The sequence below is a fragment of the Nothobranchius furzeri genome, chromosome 12 (genome assembly GCF_043380555.1).
Source record: "Nothobranchius furzeri strain GRZ-AD chromosome 12, NfurGRZ-RIMD1, whole genome shotgun sequence".
NCBI classification, from domain to species: Eukaryota; Metazoa; Chordata; class Actinopteri; order Cyprinodontiformes; family Nothobranchiidae; genus Nothobranchius; species Nothobranchius furzeri.
Window position 1 is genome coordinate 27,093,831 of NC_091752.1, and position 20,335 is coordinate 27,114,165.

At 41.0% G+C, this 20,335-nt stretch overlaps 2 protein-coding genes across 6 annotated transcripts in view; both read right to left on the reverse strand.

Moving 5' to 3' along the window:
- Positions 1–825: 825 nt before the first annotated feature.
- On the reverse strand, positions 826–11,131 carry LOC107375879 (monocarboxylate transporter 12-B). 4 transcript variants are annotated; one of them, XM_015944685.3, is made up of 9 exons: positions 7,738–11,131; positions 5,826–6,010; positions 4,596–4,699; positions 3,959–4,102; positions 3,627–3,722; positions 3,301–3,454; positions 1,545–2,282; positions 1,198–1,457; positions 826–1,116 (listed from the first exon to the last, which is right to left on the reverse strand). In XM_015944685.3, exons 2-9 carry the CDS (start codon positions 5,966–5,968, stop codon positions 920–922), a joined length of 1,836 nt encoding a protein of 611 aa, XP_015800171.1. In that variant the 5' UTR covers positions 5,969–6,010; positions 7,738–11,131; the 3' UTR covers positions 826–919. The 4 variants fall into 4 exon arrangements, with proteins under 4 accessions (XP_015800171.1, XP_015800173.1, XP_015800175.1 ...); XM_015944687.3 differs by having other exon boundaries at positions 5,826–6,138; XM_015944689.3 differs by lacking the exon at positions 5,826–6,010.
- A 123-nt stretch (positions 11,132–11,254) lies between these two features.
- The window catches only part of pank1a (pantothenate kinase 1a), a 42,741-nt gene continuing 33,660 nt past the window's right edge, over positions 11,255–20,335 (reverse strand). For both annotated transcript variants that reach the window (XM_015944692.3, XM_015944693.3), the window contains exons 5-8: positions 18,190–18,366; positions 17,500–17,623; positions 16,228–16,353; positions 11,255–15,893 (exon numbers count right to left, since the gene is read on the reverse strand). In XM_015944692.3, the coding sequence (XP_015800178.3) occupies positions 15,834–15,893; positions 16,228–16,353; positions 17,500–17,623; positions 18,190–18,366 (487 nt within the window). In that variant the 3' untranslated portion in view covers positions 11,255–15,833. The remainder of the gene's footprint in view (positions 15,894–16,227; positions 16,354–17,499; positions 17,624–18,189; positions 18,367–20,335) is intronic.

A 20,335-nucleotide genomic window follows, 5' to 3' on the forward strand; every position in this document is an offset into this window, starting at 1 on the left:
TAACAAGTTGAAATGGTTTTCACCAGATTAAAAATACACATATTTTAGTCAACTAAATTTGCTTTCTATATTTTTCGACTAAAACAAGACTAAATTTAAAAGAAATTGGATGACTAAAACTAAATCAAATGTTCTTGTCAAAATTAGCAATGACTGTAAGATAAAAAGCACTCAATATTGCACAAAAAAAATACTGAAACTGCAAGGTTGTGAAAGGTGATTCATGGTATAGCGAGGGACCACCACTTTACTCACTAAAATTAAAAATACTTAAAGGCAAGGTTTTTAGTGTTTTCTTACAAACGTGTCTCTAACAGAGCACCTGGCCCCCTCTAATGTTAGTCTGGAACCTCCCCTGGCAGCCTCTACTTGGTCCCCAGTTTTATACGGAGCCTTCTTAAAACAAAAACAACTTTCCAAACAATATTTGCCTCAAGCTGGAGTAATTAGTAACTTTCTTGAAAGTAACACAAGTTCCTGCGAGAAAAAAAACATTCAAAATAAAAATAAAACATTGCCAGAAGTGCACATAGATAATAATAAGAAGAAGAAGAAGAAGAAGAAGAAGAAGAAGAAGAAGAAGAAGAAGAAGAAGAAGAAGAAGAAGAATCTTTTAACTTTCCACTTATTCTGTACATTGTAAAAGTGTAAAATGATAGCCATGTCAGAGGGATGGAAGCTGCACGGTCTGGCGCCATCTTGTGGCTGAAAGCACACACTTCTGAAAATAAGCATCAGACTCATTGCATAAATAATGTTTTTCAATAACGCTATGAGAGTAACTCTGCCTTAAATTTAAAAATAATTAATAAATCTCACTATTACTGAAGGTCCCAAATGTCCAAGGACATTTGCAAACTTTAATTTTAAAGGTTACTAAACAAAAGAATAACATTTCTAAAAGCAAACTAAGAAATAGTTATATATTAGATGATGTCACAGCATTTGTTTTGTAAAAATCCGGAGCACATTGTTTTAGACACCGAGCCCCTCTGCACTCCCTCATCACATATGTAGCAGAAACAGCAGCCAGCAGAATGGAGGAGCTGAGGATGAAGGAAGCACCGCTGAGAAGGAAGGATGATACATAGTTTCCTGTCTGATCTACTAGCCAACCTAAAGAGAGAGGAAGAGAAAACAGCAATGTGCCAAGCAGTTTCATTTTATGTGTCATGGGTAGAAAACATTTAATTTTACCTCCAATTGGTGGGCTGACCAGATACGGAACAGCATGTAGGAAGTAAACCATTCCCAAGGCAGAGGTAAGAAGGGTGGAGCCCACAATGTCAGAGGTCACAACTGGTATTAGTGCTACATACGCACCATCAAAATATCCATAGAGGGAAGAAAATGGCACCAACAGGGAGAAGGAATGGAGGAAGGGTAGGAAGAGACAACAAAAGCCCTCCATGCCTATCGCCAGAATGTAGCTCAGGATGCGATACTGCCTCAGACACCTGGAGGAGAGGAAATCTGTAACTCTGATGCTGCAATTCATCACATGAGTGTTAAATAACAAGTACAACCTTTGTTTCTTGACTCACTTTCTGTCTGTTATCCATCCAAAGGTGATGTTGCCGACGATTCCACTGATTCCAAATATGGACATGAGGAACGCTGCGTGTCGATGCTCCACCCCTATGCTCAAGGCGTAAGGAACCAGGTAAACTAAAGGCACACTACAGCCATATGCCAAAAACAGGAAGGAGACAGACAGAATCAGGAAGTTGGGAATCACAAGGAAACCAAACTCCTCCTTTAACCGGAGACACAAGGACTGATCTCTGGATAACAACTGGGAGTTCACCAAAGGTTCAGTAGACACGGTTTCATCAAAGTCTACTGGTTTCACTTCAGCAAACTCTGGCATCTGCTTTTCTACATTAGCAAATGCTGTTGTGTAGTTTGGGTCAACGCTTTGCACCAGGTCTTCGACTATGCTGTCATTTGAAAGCATTGGGCGTAAAGCTTCCACCTCTCCTAACACTGTCTCCAGCTTGTTGCTGAACAAGAAGCATTCAGCCACTTTCACATCTTCCTCCCTTTTAAAAGGCAGCTTTGGTAGCAGCCTCATGTTCCCCTGAAGTCCTGTGTTTTCTTGTCTGAAGCTTTTAAATGCTCCAATTGCCATGATGACACTCTGTGTGTCCTTTAAATTGTGTAATTTCAGCAGTTTTTGCTCGACTTGCTCGCAGTTGGTAGCTGTTGGTTCAGTCAGTCCAGATTCCAGAGCTGCAGTACTGTAGGCTGTCTCCACCTTTGACATGTTGCTATTCCACACCCTTTAGATACAACAGGACAGAAGAAAAAGCACTTTTAAACAAACACTGAAGAGTGTTCAACACTTTAAACTATTGCTTTCAAACTGGTTTCAGTGGTTCCTGAGCCATAAATGTGAGCAACTTCACATTAGACAGCCCTCAGTAATCCTCTGCTGACCAAAAACTGCACTTAACTTTTGTGCATCTGTGGAAAACTGTTTTATGGCAACAACTGTTTACTGTGCCATTATCTCATTTAAAGGCTAGCAGGTAGCTTTTTCAGTTCACCAACCCAAAAAAGCAAAAAAATATTTAAATTAAATAAGAGGCTTGCTTTATTGCTGGCATCATGGTGGCACTTAGAAGTAAAAGAGTAATGAAGAAAAGACCTAAAACCAGAGTGAAAATCGATGTGGCCTACACTCATTTGAGAGAGCTAAAGGACGTTTTGAATTCATGGACTGATTGTGACCTGGCTTTGTTGCTACTGACTTGTAAGTAATATTTTTTTGCCCAACAATGTGGATCTTTTTACTTTTTATTATTGGTTGGTTTGTGTTAGCATTAGCTTGTTGTCAGCGCTAGCAACAGCAGGTCCTAGCTAGCATGCATAGGTGAGCCCTGTATGGATATGGGCGCCAACAGGGTTTTTCCACATAAACTTTCAGGTTTTCAGAGGGACCCAGAGGGTTTGACTCATACATGGGTTGGTTATAATCTATGTGGCAAACCCCAGTGAGGCCACTATGTAAACTGCAGGCAAACCCTGTTGGCACTCATATGGTTTGCCTGTATATATCTATATGGGGCATACCTACGCATGCTAGCTGGGCTGCAAGATTGTTTATGATAGTTCTAGTTTCAACCAGCAGGGTGAAGAATGAGGAAACTTGTTTAGCATTGCTTTAAAAATATATGTATATATACTATATATGTATATTTTATTACATACTTACCAATAAAGAGTGTTCATGTGATCAACATTGAATCAAAATTTGAATAAAAATACGTTATTGTTAAGACCAAATTTGAAACAGACCTTTCACTCTTTTGCTCCAGTGGTCTCATCAAAGCACCACAAACACACAGGTTGGACACAAATCCTCCGAGGATGAGCAGAGCTCCTCTCCAGGAGTAATGCTCGATGAGCAGCTGGACTGCAGGAGCCAGAAGGAAGGTTCCAATGCCGCTGCCTGAAGACAAGGGGAGATTGGGCTGAATGGGATGGAAAAGACTGGGGGATAGAAGAAAATGGGAAAAGAGAAACAGAAGGAAAAAAAAAACAGAAAAAAAGAAGAGTGAAACAACATAAATGAAACAAATAGAAAAAAACACAAAAGAGCTCAATGTAAATAAAGTCAGTACCAGACATAGCGATGCCATAGGCCAGAGCTTTCCTCTCATTGAAGTACCTTCCAACCATTGCTATGGCTGGTGTGTAGCTGAGAGCAAAGCCGAGACCTGTAGGGATGGATAAAGGGTACCTGCCAAATCTTAACACATCCCCACATGTTTGTGATGCAGTTATGCAATAGTTCCTTTTTTTTTTTTGTTTGAACTACATCAAGTCAGCATTTGATCTTTTTTTCAAACTCAAAGTTTTAGTTTTTGTTTTGGAACCAAGTGAAATCCCAAATTAAAGTGGCCAAATCGTCAGATTACTGAAGTGTTACACTGGTTTATGTGTCTGTTTGTACCTGTGATGATTCCCAGAGAAATGTAAAGGAATTCGAGGCTGGAGGCAAAGGAGCTGAGGACCAAGCCAGCAGAGGACAGGAGGCCTCCCAGGAAGACCGTCACTCTGCAGGATAAACGGTTGCCAAGGAAACCACCGAGAGGAGCTTGAAATGAAGTTTAAGTGAATTCTTAACAGATTTTTACTCAAGAAAACACATTTATTTTACCCATTTTATTCTTACAACTAACAGCTCACTTTCGGGAATCTGGTCAGACATAACATTATGACCACACGATGAATATCTATCACTTAATCAATGGTCCTGTTCTGAAGCTTTGAGGATTCTGGTCAGCATCTGCAGCATTCAGGCTGTGATGCACACAGACATTTAGAATTTCTGCTGATTTAAACCACAATTTAACATTCAAATGATCAGAATGGTTTGGCCACCCTTGGTCCTGTTGTGGTTAATTAAATATGTTTCCTTCTTTGGTAGATTTAAGTTCAAAAGCACAAGAGACAAAGTCTTCACTTCAAGAAAATAACACATTTATCCCATCTTACAGTATTTTCCTCACTCTACTCGATTCTGGTCATAATGTTGTGGCTGATCAACATGTTTAACTTGCAAATTCTGAATAAAAGGTCTGTCCTACCACACAGCATGGTTGTGGAGTCCATCATGCTGTGGATCCAAGCCGTGGAGGAATAATCCTTCTCAAAGTGCATCTGGAACTCCACAAAGAACATGGAGACACATCTAGAAAAATGGATGAGTAAAGGTTTCAGGCTTTATTAATCATTGTTCTTTTCATCCTCTCATGACCATCAAACTCTACTGAATCACTATCATCAAACTGTAGAAAATATTTAGTTCATGTTTAGTTCATGTGGAACAGAAGTAATCAGCTCAAACTGGAACTCAGATCAAGTTGTGACTTCAGGGTTTTGTACAAAATGCATTTTACATGATCAATGTTGGGAAATAAATAAGAAGTTTTGTTTAATCTGATTTGGATCTAAATGAGAATTAGTTCCATGTAGCTGACAAAATAAAGCTGAGCTGGATTTACGGTTTATGGACGCTGCCTTTATCTGAGAGCTCTGAACTCAGTCTTTCTGACTTTGTCTGTTACATAATGTCCAAAAGGTACTCTCTGGTCTTCTTACAAAGGGCACACACATAATGTTAAACTCTTTCATCTAATAAGTTATTAATTACTGTAAGAACATAGTGAAGTACAGCGGCTGCTCCTTCATACTGAAATTATCTGATAGGGATACTGCCTTAGGATATACGGATGGATGGATGGATGGATGGATGGATGGATGGATGGATGGATGGATGAATGATGGTTGGATGGGTGAATGGATGGATAGATGGATGATGGGTGGATGGATGGATGAATGGAGGCTGGATGGATGATGGATGGATGGATGATGGTTGGATGGATGGGTGGATGGATATAAGGATGAATGGATGAACAGATAGATGATGGATGGATGGATGGATGGGTGGGTGGGTGAATGGATGGATAGATGGATGATGGTTGGATGGGTGGGTGAATGGATGGATAGATGGATGGATGGATGGATGGATGGATGGATGGATGGATGATGGTTGGATGGGTGGGTGAATGGATGGATAGATGGATGATGGGTGGATGGATGGATGGATGGATGGATGGATGAATGGAGGCTGGATGGATGAGGGTTGGATGGATGGGTGGATGGATATAGGGATGAATGGATGAACAGATAGATGATGGATGGATGGATGGATGGATGGATGGATGCTTGATGGATGGATGAATCGATGGATGATGGACGGACGGACGGTTGAATGATGGGACGTTTCTGCTTGTTTTTACTCTCAGACTCGTTACCTGGTGACGGCTCGAATGCAGATGGTTGCCAGGAAACATCCAGCAACTATCATCCAACCCCAGCCACCCTCTGGTGGGCTCATGACTGCAGACGACCTTCTGCCTCCCTCAGTCCTTCCCTCCTTTGTAACTGGCGCCGCCATCACAACTTAGTGAAGCACCTCCAGGCTTTAATGTTCTTCTGTCTAGAAATGCAGAGAACCTTCAACTGATGGAATCAGGTCTATAAAATGAATGGCTAACTTCCTGAAAGTTCTTCTTGTTCGTCTATCATCTCTTTTAGCTCCTTCATCCATTCTGAATTCCTCAGCCACTAGAAAATAGAAGTGAAACCAGGAATAAACAAATCATCTGCATGTATTTTGTGTTTGTCATTGAAGCTCATAGTGTTTAACCCTCCCACTGTCCTAATGGGTGTGACCCCGTGAGGAAAGTTGGCCATTGAGCAAGATTAATGGTTTATCCCTTGGGTCCATGTGGCAGGGGTGAGGAGTGAGCACCACCTCACCCCTGCCACATGGACCTCAAGTAATAAACCATCAATCCTGCTCAATGGCCAACTTTCCTCACGGGGTCACACCCATTAGGACAGTGGGAGGGTTAATTAGATTTTTGGGAGTTACAGTTAATAATTAGATTATTATAGATATAATTTTAAAATAAATAGTCATGTAGTCTTCAAACACTCAAACTAGACCTTAAACTGGTAAGTTCTGGATTTCTTTGAGAGTCACAGCAAAGGGTCTGAATACTTAGGACCACGTGATATTACAGTTTTTATCCTTTAATAAATCAGAGAAATGTCTTAAATTTAGTGTTGTTCTGTTCTGTTCTGTGCATTAATGAGAAAAAGATTAATTTATTCATTTTAGCAAATGGCTGCAGTTTAACAGAGAGTGACAAACTGACCGGGGTCTGAATCATTTCCGTGCACTGCACCTGCCTTCAGCATCGTTTTCCTTGATGGCATCCAGCGATGCAGTTATAGGTTACATCATGATCACAGTCCAAGGCAGAACCTCCCTATGTGCTCACATGTTTATCAGACTGACATCAGTTGAGTAATTCAGTATTTTAACCTGAAAACGTGGATTCAAAGCAGCTGAGCGAGGTTTCTGCTACCTGACTGTACGCTGATAAGAGAGCTGTTGTGCTGATGGATAAAAAGCTCAGTTAAGTTGTAAAAAGTTACATTTAAAACCTAAAAAAAAGAAAAGAAAAAAGGCGACCGACCAGTCGTGTTGAATGTTTTTTCTTGCAGTTCAAAGGTTTCTGTACAGCTTTTGTTGCTGCTCTGTTTGTTTTAAGAACGCTTATCTGTGCAAAGTCACAGGTCGCTAGGTTTACAGGTGTGTGTGTGTGTGTGTGTGTGTGTGTGTCTGTGTGTGTGTGTGTGTGTGTGTGTGTGTGTGTGTGTGTGTGTGTGTGTGTGTGTGTGTGAACTGAGAGCATTAGTTAAAGGTTACTTAACTCCTACTGGATGGTAAACTGGCAATACACCATGAAATCAATCAAGTTAATTCAAAAATCACAGTAAATTAGAAAAATGGAGAGATTATTCTGTACTTTCTAAACCTATTTTAAAGCTGATAATAATACATTTCCATGCAGCTCATGCACTTTCAATTTTAGAGAAGTTACTTTAATTATTCAGTCAACTGCACTTTAAAAACATCTTACCATCATTCATTTAATAGGAAAATTGCAATTTTATAGATGTGCTCTAAGTTCATATAAGATATATATATATATATATATATATATATATATATATATATATATATTATTTTTTTAAATAAAAAAATACAAAATAAGATAAAAAGTAGTTGAAATGCAACAAACTGCTGGAAGTGAAGCAACAAACAGAATGACTGCAAGCTGAATAACATGCATGTGATTGGGTTGTACTCACAACAGCTCCCAGTTAGGCCTCTGCTCCTGTGAACTGTAACTTCATGGTCCAGATGTTTATTGTATAAATTCAAACAAAATTACTTTTTCCAGCTGTTAAATGTCCTGCAAACACCGTGGAGGTGACTTGTAGGACAAATCTCTCTGCAAAGTAAAGATATGTAGAGACGAGGCAGGAGGAGGAGCAAGAAGAGGAGGAGAGGTCTGCAGCATCAGATAATAAAGTCTTACTGTTGTTGTTTTTTTCATTTTTGCACTAATATTGTACAGTTTTCACAGTTTTTATTAAAAATGTTATCATTGTTGGTCTTTCATCAAGAATATTTTAAAGATTGGGTCTGTGACTAAACTCATTCAACTTCCAGGGGAAAAACATTTGCAAAATGTTCACCGTTGCAGTAGCAGAAAAGGTAATGAGTGACACAATCTGCTGATCTTTGAGTCCAGTCATTTTTGCTCCAGTACAGCTGCTTCAGTCTAAAACTAAAGCATCATAAATGTGTTGATTGCAACCCGATCGTTCAAGCTCATTTTCATCAAAACTCTTGTTAAAAAAAAGCTCATTTCTGTCTGTCTTTATATGGGTTTGTCTGTTTTATTTCAACTAACTTATTTTATCTTATCTTTTATTAGTGCATTCTGTCATTTCAAAGCATTTTTCTTCCAACAAACTTCTTAAAAGCTCAGTTTTTAAAACTAGTCTAAATTTTAGGAACAACTAACATCTTTGCTGAAATTAGTTTTCTCTGCAGGGTGGCTGGGCTATCCCTTAGAGGATGAGAAGCTCAGTTATCTGGGAGGGGCTCAGAGTAGACCCGCTGCTCCTCCACATGAGAGGAGCCAGTTGAGGTGCCTCCTGGATGCCTCCCTGGTGAGGTTTTCTGGGTACGTCCAACCAGGAGGAGACCCGAGGGAAGACCACGCTGGAGGGACTAGTCTCTTGGCTGACCAGGGATCCCCTCAGAGGAGCTGGTCCAGGTGGCTGTGGAGAGGGAAGTCTGGGCCTCTCAGTTTAGGCTGCTGCCCTCACGACTCAACTCCTGATGGATGGATGGAACTTACGTTATCTTACAACTTACAGTCTTTTTCTATATCCATTTTAAGATGTAAGGTTCATTCGGAGAGCCATCCATCATTTCTACAGCAGGTACGGAAAGCATTCAGACCCCCAACAATTGTTCACTCCTTGTTAAAGGGACTTTACAGAGTTTTGAATTTTTATGCTCGCGATTGCCCCCTCAGGCCAAAAGTGTAACGGCAGCTTCAATAGTAGGCTCGTGCATGAGGCGCGCATGCTGTACGTGCACACTCCTTAACGAAAATAACAGCTGAGACAGTCCTGTGTGTGTGTGTGTGTGTGTGTGTGTGTGTGTGTGTGTGTGTGTGTGTGTGTGTGTGGCCTGGAGGACAGGAGAATGTGCAGCTAATTAATTAAATAATTTGGTTCTGTACCTTTCTCTTCAGCACAGCGGACAAAGGTTTAAGATGGGTCAGTCCGTCAGCTTCACAGATCATTCCCTTCCCTTGCTTGAAAAATTGTTCCAAAATGAAAGTTGAAACCACATCTTTTTTATCTGTGACTTCAATGCCGTTTGGCAAGTCTCAATTAAAAATTTGGGTATCTTACTGTAAAAAAAATACCATTCATGTAAAAAATAAACTCTAAAAAAATATATTCACATCCGGAATCAAACCCAGAACTTCTGCACGAGTGTCCGATGTTTTACCAGATGAGCTAAAGCACAAGTAATGTTCTTAGCATCTGTAATATTTATATTCTTGATGACAGCTGAAACAACATTCAAAGAACGATTCGGAGCGAAAATGGATATTTTTTTGCTAATTTGCAGGAAATATCTAGAAGAAAGTAGCTAAGGGTCCTCAGAAATGTAGCTAGGTTCATCACTAGGCATTAGGAAAGCAACAACGTCGCTGAGTTGGCACTGCCTCACTCTCTGCTGCTAAAGCTACTGATAGCAAATGCTACGGGCGATGCCTGAAGCAGCCTGCTCGACCCGAGCAACTCTCTTTTTCTGTGATTTTACAGAAAAACTGGCAATCACAGTAAAAATGCCAGGGCTCATTCTACAGGACCAGGGCATTGCAGGAGAATGTATGAAGAAGAAATTTATTATTTCTATACATGTTTTGGCTGTCAAACTTCCATAATGCCCTTTTAAGTTGCAGCCATTTGCTAAAATCAAATTAACTCATTTTTTCCTTATTAATGTATGCACAACACTCCATATTGACAGAAAAACAGAATTTTAGAAATTTCTGCAAATTTATTAAAGAAGAAAAACTGAAATATCACATGGTATTCAGACCCTCTGCTGTCGCTCATATTAAACTCAGGTGTGTTCCATTTCTTCTGATCATCCTTGAGATAGTCCTACATCTTCATTAGTCCAGCTGGGTTTGATTATACTGATTTGACTTGAGTAGGAAAGCCACACACCTGCCTATATTAGACCTTACAGTTCACAATGCAGGTCAGAGCAAATGAGAATCATGAGGTCAAAGGAATTGCCTGAAGAGCTCAGAGACAGAATTGAGGCAAGGCACAGATCTGGCCAAGGTTACAAAAATCATCTGCTGCACTTAAGGTTCCTAAGAGAACAGTGCCCTCCATGGTCCTTAAATGGAAGACGTTTGTGATGACCAGAACCCTTCCTAGAGCAGGCTGTTTCAGGACCTCGGACTGGGCCGAAGGTTTATGTGGCAAGGTGGAGAAACGAGGGCCTGGGCGTGATTTGATCCCCAGACTCCCAGGTGAGTCACGCACACTGACCTGTCAGCCAAAGGAACATCCCCTTGGCTAAGTAGCCAGGGCGCATAATCAATCGGGTCACAGTGAGAGGACGATCACATTTACCTTCCAACGTGACAATGGCTCTAAGCACACAGCTTCACTGCAACTCTGGGACTGTTCTTGAATGGCCCAGCCGGAGCCCGGACTTAAACCCAGTTGAGCATCTCCTAAAAATGGTTGAACACCAACGTTCACCCAACCTGACAGAACTGGAGAAAATCTGCAAGGAGGAATGGCAGAGGATCCCCAAATCCCGGTGTAAGCTTATTGCATCTTTACCAAGAAGACTCGTGGCTGTGTTCGCTCAAAAGGTTGCGTCTACTTAATACAGAGCAAAGGGACTAAATACTTAGGACCATTTGATATTTCAGTTATTCTTTTTTAAGAAATCTGCATAGTTCTAAAATTCAGTGTTTTTCTGACAATGTTGTGTGTTCATTATTGAGGAAAAACTTAATTTAATTGATTTTAGCAAATGGCAGCGACATCACAAAGAGAATAATTGACGGGGGTCTGAATACTTTCCCTACCCGCTGTATATTCTTCGTTTGTTTTTATGGAACACTAAACACACAATTGTTGTGATGAACAGGGAATGCTGACAAAATTGTTTATTGGAAAATATGACCACAAATCTACACTCACTGACAGATTAAATTAACTTTTCATTTGCTACACGTAAAGTTATAAAAAATAAATTCCAGAATGCGGTTTGAATCCAGGTTTAATTCTTTGTAAGAAAAAAATCTCTCCACTTCAGTACATACACATTGCACAAGGCAAGAAGCCATCTTTCATTTGTCAGTTTTCCATCTTTTTTTTGTTGTTCCTTTTCTTGCACCCACGTTAAAAGCAGCAGAACTGAGACCAACGACGAGCACTGGGCCGTGAGAACAAACATCCGGCACCGAAACCCAGCAGACAGAAAACATGCATCCCGTCTGAAGTCGCTGAGCATCAAACAAACTCAACGTTACGGTTCTCTATTCAAGATTTTCTTTTAGTGGTCAAAACGGATTCAGGAAGCTCGATTAAAGCCTTGAACATGAATAAGGGGCAGAAACTTTGAGTTAGTATTTAACACATGCAAGAATATCAGAAACGAGTTTTAATCAAATGGAGGAACGTGTTTTATGTGATGCGTCTTCTGTCTGCAGAGGGATTGTAGAGGAAGTGCCGAGTGTCACCAGGTTCTGCACATTTAAAACCACTTAGTCAACAGATTGCTGGTGTATATTATATTATTCTTAATATTATTTACAAATCTCTGTACAATCAAATACAGAACAGGCGAATCCGTCTGTCCCGCCAGTCAAGCATTCAAGAAGAAATTTAAAGCCTAGAAAATGCTCACGCAACAGAGTGTTGGACATGATGATGAAAATCAGACAAAGCAGGAGAAGTTAAATAACACCTCAATTTCCACCAAACATGAATAAAAAGGTGACATTTGTTAAGCTCTCGTGCACTTTTTTCACAACAGAAACATTCCAAATAGTTGATTCTTTTAGCGACTACTAACAAGTATTACCGAAAAGGCTTTCTACACCTCTCGGTGCGTGATACGTCTAAAACATCCCGTTACGAGCACCTGCTTCGCTACAGTTAACAACAAAATCAGCAGGGACAGAAACAGGATTTCACAGAGCGGAGCAACGACAGGGTTGCATATCATTAAAACAAACATTTACAAAGAAGTGATTTAGGAGGGAAAGGATGAGTTTGTTAGAAAGATCAAAGATTAACACGGTAGTTACTGCATAGCTTGTTAGTTCACCCATTTAGTTGGTGCTTTAAGCTTCATGGGAATACACTCATCAGATGGTCCCAGAGGGAAATAAAAACATTTGTGATTAAAAACAAAAAATAAACTACAAACCAAAAAGTTGCACCCAAAAATACAATTTGAACATCTGCTGGTTTGACGCTGGATTAGGAGCATTTTAGGTTGCTAGGAAACTAACATAAAACTTACAAAAGCACAATTAAAATGGGACGAGCTCACAGGATTTAAATTAAAGTGTGTGTCATGAATATCCTGACAGAGTCTGCAAAAATGTTCCCTTTCAAAGGCAGCACTGACCAAGGCTCTGAGGGACAAACACAACACACCTTGAAGGCAACTGGACTGCTTTGGATTCCTGAGGATGTTTCGATTCTCATCAAAGGTGCTTAACAAGCTGAAACTACCAATGAAAACCCCTCCTCCCCCAGGGAGTCGCTGAATTTGTTATGTCCTATTGTGAGGGGAATGATTGTATTGATTTGATGCAGGAGGGTGTGACCTAAACATCTGGCTCACACCCTCCTGCATCTAATCAAAACAACCATTCCCCTCACAATAGGACATAACGAATTCAACAACTGCTCGGGGTAGGGGTATTCATATGTAATCTCTGCTCGTTTAGCAATGATAGACTGCCACAATTTCTAAGCTCGGCTCCTCCATATTCCAATCAGAAGCTCCTCAGATGAGAAGCAAAGTGACTTCAAGAAATCAAAAAGGTCCAGCTGCCTTCATTCGATCTCCGTCAGATTGCCAAGACCTGAAGGACTGAGAACCCTCACCAGCACAATACACGTTCAAATATTTCACAGTGAGACTTTCATAAGCGCTGAAAATTACAAAGTGTGCAAAATTATTTCTGCAGACGGATCGTGGAGAAATTCACACATTTAAAAACAATCACACAGGTTCTGTGATGCCAACAAAAACAATAAATCAGAAAAAAAATGAGAAAAATGTTCCCCAGTAGAACAAACAAACAAAAATAGCATGTACAAATTGAGAATTTTGTTAGTATCTAAAGGTCGATGCAGCCAATCAGACGTCCCACAGTCCTGCAGGAGGGGCAGGAGTTATTGTTTTTGGAGTTCTGACACATGCCCACGCTAAACTTCGGTTTTACAGTACGGTCACAAAAACATAAAGAGCTGATGGTTGAAAGATGCATGCACATTACAAAAACAAGTGAGTTTCAGCAGGAAAATCATAATGAAGGCAAAGGGCACCAAGGTGGCGAAACACAGTAAAGGCAGCCGCGATGATTTCAGAGTGACCGGCTGGGTTTTACGACAGCGCGGCACCTGATGGATGCAGGTCACTACAAGTCATCCAAACACGAGTTGGAAAAAGGCAAATAAAAGAAAAAAAAACATGGTTTGTGTCACAGTTCACAGCGTTGTCACAGCTGGGTAGAAACATGATATCAGGAGGGATAATTAGAAGAAAAACATCCCTTTAAAAATGACTTAAATACTGGTAGTATCTCCTCACAACGGCTGGCTTAATTTAACATGTTTGTTACTGCCGATTGATTTGGTGTGGATAAAAACCACTTCAGAGAATATGTGAAACAAAGCAACAGCGTAGCAGCAGACCTGTTGTTAGTGAGAGGGTCAAAGTGTAGACAGCAGCAACAGCTGATTTCTGTCAATGAGACCTTCAGAACACTTGCTTATAAGAAAGCCCTGATGAGGATAACAGATGTGTCCGCGCTGCAGGTGAAACAGAAATAACCACAGATGAAAGGCGATTAAATGAAGCAGAAACTCCACCCCCGGAGAGTAAAGGCATGTCGGACACAGCAGAGTCCTGCTTTGACAACAGAGATGAAGGCTGTCAGGATCCAGGCATAGAAAAGGTTAGGGTGCCTGCAGCATCCCTATGAGATCACAGGACAGGTAAATACACTTGTGGTCAGTTTGTCCCCAAACTGCTTTACATAAGAAGCCCACTGGAGATGAATCACAAAGCTACAGCTTTACACAATACCGGCCACATGTGTGATACGCCGTTTAAACTCTGCATGAAAAATGCAGATCAGATCCGTTTGATGCTCTCAATTCAACGACAAACGTTCTAAACACGTTTCCAGCTCTAACACATGAGAATATTCTAAATGACAGAGTAAGTTTAGCCAAAAGCATCATGGTCTCCTGTTTTAATTATTTTGCATCTGCATTATAACTGAGGCGCTGGAGCCACTGGATACGACGCGTTCCAAATTCATTTTGCAAATTGCATTAAAGTGTTATGTGTATATTTTCAATTAACCTCGTGGCTGTTTGGATCACTGAATGTGGAGTTTCTTACAAACCACTGTCGATGGTTCTTTCTGTAGCAAAATTGTCTTCATTTATGAGATTGCACTGTCTAATGCTACAGGGAATACCTCGCTATCATTAGCAGCTATGTGCATTAAAGGAGATACACCTATGGTGCAGCCTCCATCCTCCCCAGATCTCAAGCCTCTGAGTCGTTGGAGCATCCTCTAGCAGGAGCTCTACGAGGTTGGGAGGCAATTCTGACACCCTGAAAAGAAATCCAAGCAGAAACTCTCCAAAAACAACTGATGTAAGAGTTGTGAAGCAGCTATTAAAAAAAATGATGTTCTGGATTGAAATAGCTTTTGATTTCAGAAAATTTGCATAATCATTTGGAACACGGCCACACTGCACAACCCTGCAGAATCCAAACGAGGGCCCAGAATGGCATAGAAGCCAGAAGACCGAGAATAAAAGCAGAGAAAGACAAAAGATCTGGTAGAAAAGCACTTCACTCATAGCCGAGTTATGGAGCTCTAGCCTGGAACCAGTAATGCAAAGATTTGGTCGCATCATCTCAGACTCAGCTCAGCACAAAGGACACTCCGCAGGAAAAAGGAGAGACGGACAAAAAGCGCAGGTCATGTGCAGAGGAGCAAAAAACGGAAATAAAATCGGTTTATTTGCCTTCCACAAGGAGGCAGGTGAGTCAACTAGATTTGGCTTCAGTGCACTCCTTAGGTAGTAGGGTGAGTGACTATCTGTGCAGCAAAAAGGTAGGCAAACCCCCATAATAAGGTCTCTGTGGCTGCAGAAGTACGATATCCATAAGTTACAGGTGGAAAAAGTCATATCAGCTGCACAGATACTCATCAGATGTCCCACCGTCCCAAGGATGTAATGCTACAGTAGTTCACACAAACACCTTTTCACACCCCCACAAAAAAATATTAAACACTAAAATCTTAAAATATCTCATCTCTGTATAGTTTCTGACAGGGGCTGATCACAGGAAACATAAATTAAAGACGACATTATTAAAATTCTCTGATAGAAGGACTCTAGGAGACGAGCGTTAACGGCTATCGCTATTTACTTTATTAAAATGGCTTTTGTCAGTGTCTGTGGTCCTCTCTTAGTCTCCCTCGGAGAGGTCGGCTTTAAACACAGTTCAAAGTTGATGACATCACCACGTTGGGGGTTGGAGGCTGAGATGGATCGATTCGACAGGATTCCCCTCACAGGTCCTCCGTCGTATTTAGCAGCTCCATCAGCGCTCCCACCGCTCCGAAATAACCCTGGAACGAGGTCACAAGGTCATCATTTAAAGGGGTTAAGAAAAATCCACGGAGGACAAAAGTTTTCCCCAAAAACCAAAACTGCAGCATGAATAGTTGTTCAGTTATTTATTTAGGATGCAAAGTATTGCAGCATAATGACCCGTTATCCTCCTTCTAGTCACCATGGAAACGCGTTTTGTTTATTGTGCACAGAAAAAAAAGCCCCAGTCGCAACATTTAGTTGTTTTCAGGAAGAATAAACAAACGGGAGGATCAAGCGGACCGCGTCATGCCACTTAAACTCGTCCGACATGCTGTTGTCCCACAGCTTGCTTGTCGATTGGCCGCTTACCTCGTGTTCCAGGAAGAGGGCTTTCAGCTGTCCTTTAGACCAGAAGTCCATGGCATAGGCGAGCAACTTTGTCGAAAGTGTGTTGATCCGGAGGAAGTTCCCAACAAACACCACGCGCTCGATTTTCTGATTTTAGTCAGAAAAACAAACAAAAAAAACCAGTCTTATTTATGCACATAAGATTAATATTTAAGCAATTATAGTTTCCCTCAATCCATTATCTTCAAGTCAAGCATTTCTGTTCATTTGTATCCAGAATGAAGAAAAACTGGGAAAAAAGGGAATTTGAGAGAAATAAATAGCTCAGAGAGTAAACTACAGGATGTGGAATAAAATAGGGATTTAAAACAACAAAAGGCAAAAAAGAAAAACCCACAATGGTTTTTATCAGACTATGGATTCATTTGACAGACCAAAACAAAAAGCAGATTTTGTGAATACTGTTCCATAATTTTAATTGCACTATTAACAGACACCGGTACACTGTCGGTGACGGCATCAACTCGTTTTGTTTAATTTGTGTGTGTGTGTGTGTGTGTGTGTGTGTGTGTGTATCAGGGGAAATGTTTTTGCATAGAAACTTAATCTGAAAACAAGTGTAGTTCTTCCTTTCAACCACTAGATGGTGGTATAGATCTGACAGACCATGTGTGTTCTACCCTAATCAAAGCAATTACAACCAAATGTTCACTTAATAAAGTAAACAGCAACCCAAAAAGTTTATTATGCTGACAGAAAATTTGTATATTCAATATAAAAAAATATTTGCAATAAACTAATGTTTTTAGTATTTCTGTGACTGTTTTGATTTTGCTAAACGAGAAGATAATGTCAGGTTTTATTTATTATTAAAACTAATTCCAGACCATTTATGTTAAAGAAAGTGGTGGATACCTGTCCCCGCTGCAGTTCTGTGTGCAGTGATAGCCCTGTACAATGCTGCTTGATCGCCATGCCACAAGGCAACACTGTAAAGAAGCTCACAGCACACAGACTCCCGACTGATTCTCCACTGTGGAAAAATCAATGCTGCTGCCTTTAGACCTTTCACTTATTGCTCAGAGTAATTATAAACCATTTAAACACAACTTTCATTTGTAACGAGACCCATAATTCATGCAGCACTTTATTAGTGACCACAGTTTAACAATTTCTAGCAAACTAGGAAATACCAGGTTGCCACACACACACACACACACACACACACACACACACACACACACACACACACAAAGAATGTTGCTCATAGCTCAATGTGAGCTGTGTGTTTACCTCATTGACAGCACACATGCGTGCTATGGATCCTATGTTATTTGTGATGGTGACCAGCGTAGCTCTGGCCAGATCCTCCTTACTGATGCTGTCTCGCTTGTCTTTGCACATCATGTGACCAAAACTGTAGGAGAACAAGCCACACAAAGTGAAAAAGCTGCTCTGCATAGAACCTAAACACTGATTTTATCGTTCGTCCTGGCCGCAGATCAAGTTCAAACTCTGAGCAAGACGAGGCTAATAAAACAACCTTGGGTTGAGTCTTGTCGTGAGTGCCGTTTATCACCGAGTGTTTTGTTTTAAGAAATAACAGAAGGGAACATCATAAAAGTGATCATAATGTGATAAAGTTGCAGTTTTATGGATTAAACTTTGAACTGAGCTGCTGTGTTTGTTACCATGAGCAGACATCGTCTCACATGCTCTACGGGTAGTTTGTACAGATCCTGGTAAATATTCCAGCTTTAATGGTGTAATGTGAGAAACCTGCTATTTACTATTCACAAATGATTTAATCCACTTTCTATAAGCAGTCTAATAATATGGATGGAATTACCTCGTTAACAGATCTGTAGAGGTTTTATTGAAGGAGAAAAGGATAATAGACTCCATTGGCTCTCACTGACCTGTTAACGTTCAAAAACCTTTTATATGAAGTCAGCCTACATCACAGTGATGTCATACGCTCACCTTGACGCGACAGCAGAGCCCTGCAGGCCGAAGCGCTCGTAGTCTCCCCCGTAGATATCTTTAACCAGTTTGTCCACGCTCGTAGAGTCGCCCTTGCTGGCCATTTCTAACGCCTCCTCAAACGTCTCGCAGCCCGTCAGGAGGCAGCAAAGTCCCAGGAATGTGCCGCCTCCAAGACTGTGAACACAAGGGAAAGATGCTGAGTGCAATTATGGAGATACAAGGAAGGCTAGCCTGTGTTAAAGGGAGACTAGGCAGTTTTGGCCTGTTTTTAGCACCCCCTAGTGTCCGTTTGTAGAACCAAAAGCAAAATCTCCCATAAATTCTCTAATTTTGGCCTGTTTTACATTAGCTGGTCTCTAATAGTGGCCGACTTCACGGCACAAACCCAGCTGCAGTTTTGATAACTTTAAAGTACTACTGATCTTAAAATAATTTAATAAATAGCGTACTCATTGTTAATGAATTAAGAGTCTCACAAAACACGACGGCAAGTCTGATCATGTATAAACAATAGAGTCCCTTCCCGCGTCCTGCTCTCAAGTCCCGCGTGATGTTGTGACTATTGCGCAACTTTCCAAGAAGCGTTCAGCTGCGCGAGCTGAGTGACCACTTGACTTCTCAAAATCACCTCCAGTGTGCCCCAGGCTTTATTTACTTTGTTGACTGGGTGTAAAAATGCCCAAATTTCATGTGATCGAGACAAAAACAAACGTTTTATTTTATTCGTGTCCCGAAAGTAGTGTGCTACAAAGGGCTTACTGAAACTTACGGAATAGTGGATCATAATCTCCGGCTGCAAGATGAGCAGAAATGGAACAGAAAATGCTAGTTTACAGTGATCACTTCAGCACGGTGGGCTGCATGGTGGCGCAGTGGTTGGCACTGTTGCCTCGCAGCACAAAGGTCGCAGGTTCGAAATTCGGCTGCGGCCTTTCTGCGTGGAGTTGTGTGTTCTCCCCATGTATGCTTGGGTTTCCTCCGGGTACTCCGGTTTCCCCCACAGATCACAACATGCCCTATAGGTTATAAATTGTAAGTCGCTTTGGATAAATTGTCTGCCAAATAAATAAACATAAACATAAGGATTTACTAAAGGTTTTTATGGCGTTTTATTCAACAGCAGGTAAACAGTTAGATACTGTTTTCACATGTCCTCACTGCAAATAGCTTGTAGCGTGCTAATGTTTTTAGCAGTTAGCTCGGTGTTGTAACGTGGAACTGCGGAGGATGAGGATTAAACAGTTGGGAGGATTTCATTTTTTATTTCAAACCAAACGAGACACGAACTTTGAAGCGGTAAGGTGTCGGTTGCCTTTTGTTGTGAATCAATAACCTAATTATCACCAAGTGTTTACAATGCACTACCTGCATGTTTGCTACGTTTGTTACCATACTGGGATTTAGCCTGAAACAACAGTGTTTGTTGTAAATGTTCTATATGCATACGTATGTACAATGTTAACTGTACAATTTCAGTAAACAAACCGAGTGTTTTATAGGTTCAATTAGACACAAAATCTTGTTGTGATTCATTCTACTGGTAGTTTATTTTGCTCAAATTGAAATTGGGGCCTGCTTCTAATTCTGGCCTCCTTCCAGTAAAGGCCAGAACCAGGATGTGCTTGAGTAAATAAAGGCCCAGGCGTGTATTAGAGGAATTAGGGTATCTCCTCTATCTTTTTAACACCTTAATCTAACCGTCTCCCCAGCCTTCCCTAGTGTCTATAGAATCAAACTGGCACAAATCAGCTGTGTTCATGATCTAAAACATGCAGGAAACTTGCTGGAAGCAGAAAGAAGCACCAGGTATGTAAACTTTATTTTCTTTAAGTCCCAACAGAGCGGCCCGCCAGGCTGAAGTTGCAAGTGAAATATTCTGGCAAGATGGGGCAATAGGGGCTGGGTGGCCTTCCATTAACCCTGTAAAGGGTCACTTAAGCACATCCATCCATTCATCGTCCATACCCGCTTGTCCATGCAGGGTCGTGGGGGGCTGGTGCCTATCTTCAGCAGTCTCTGGGCAGGTAGACAGGGTACACCCTGGACAGGTGGCCAGTCCATCGCAGGGCAACACAAAGACACACAGGACAAGCAATCAAGCACGCACACACACACAAGGACATTTTAGAGAACCCAATCAAAC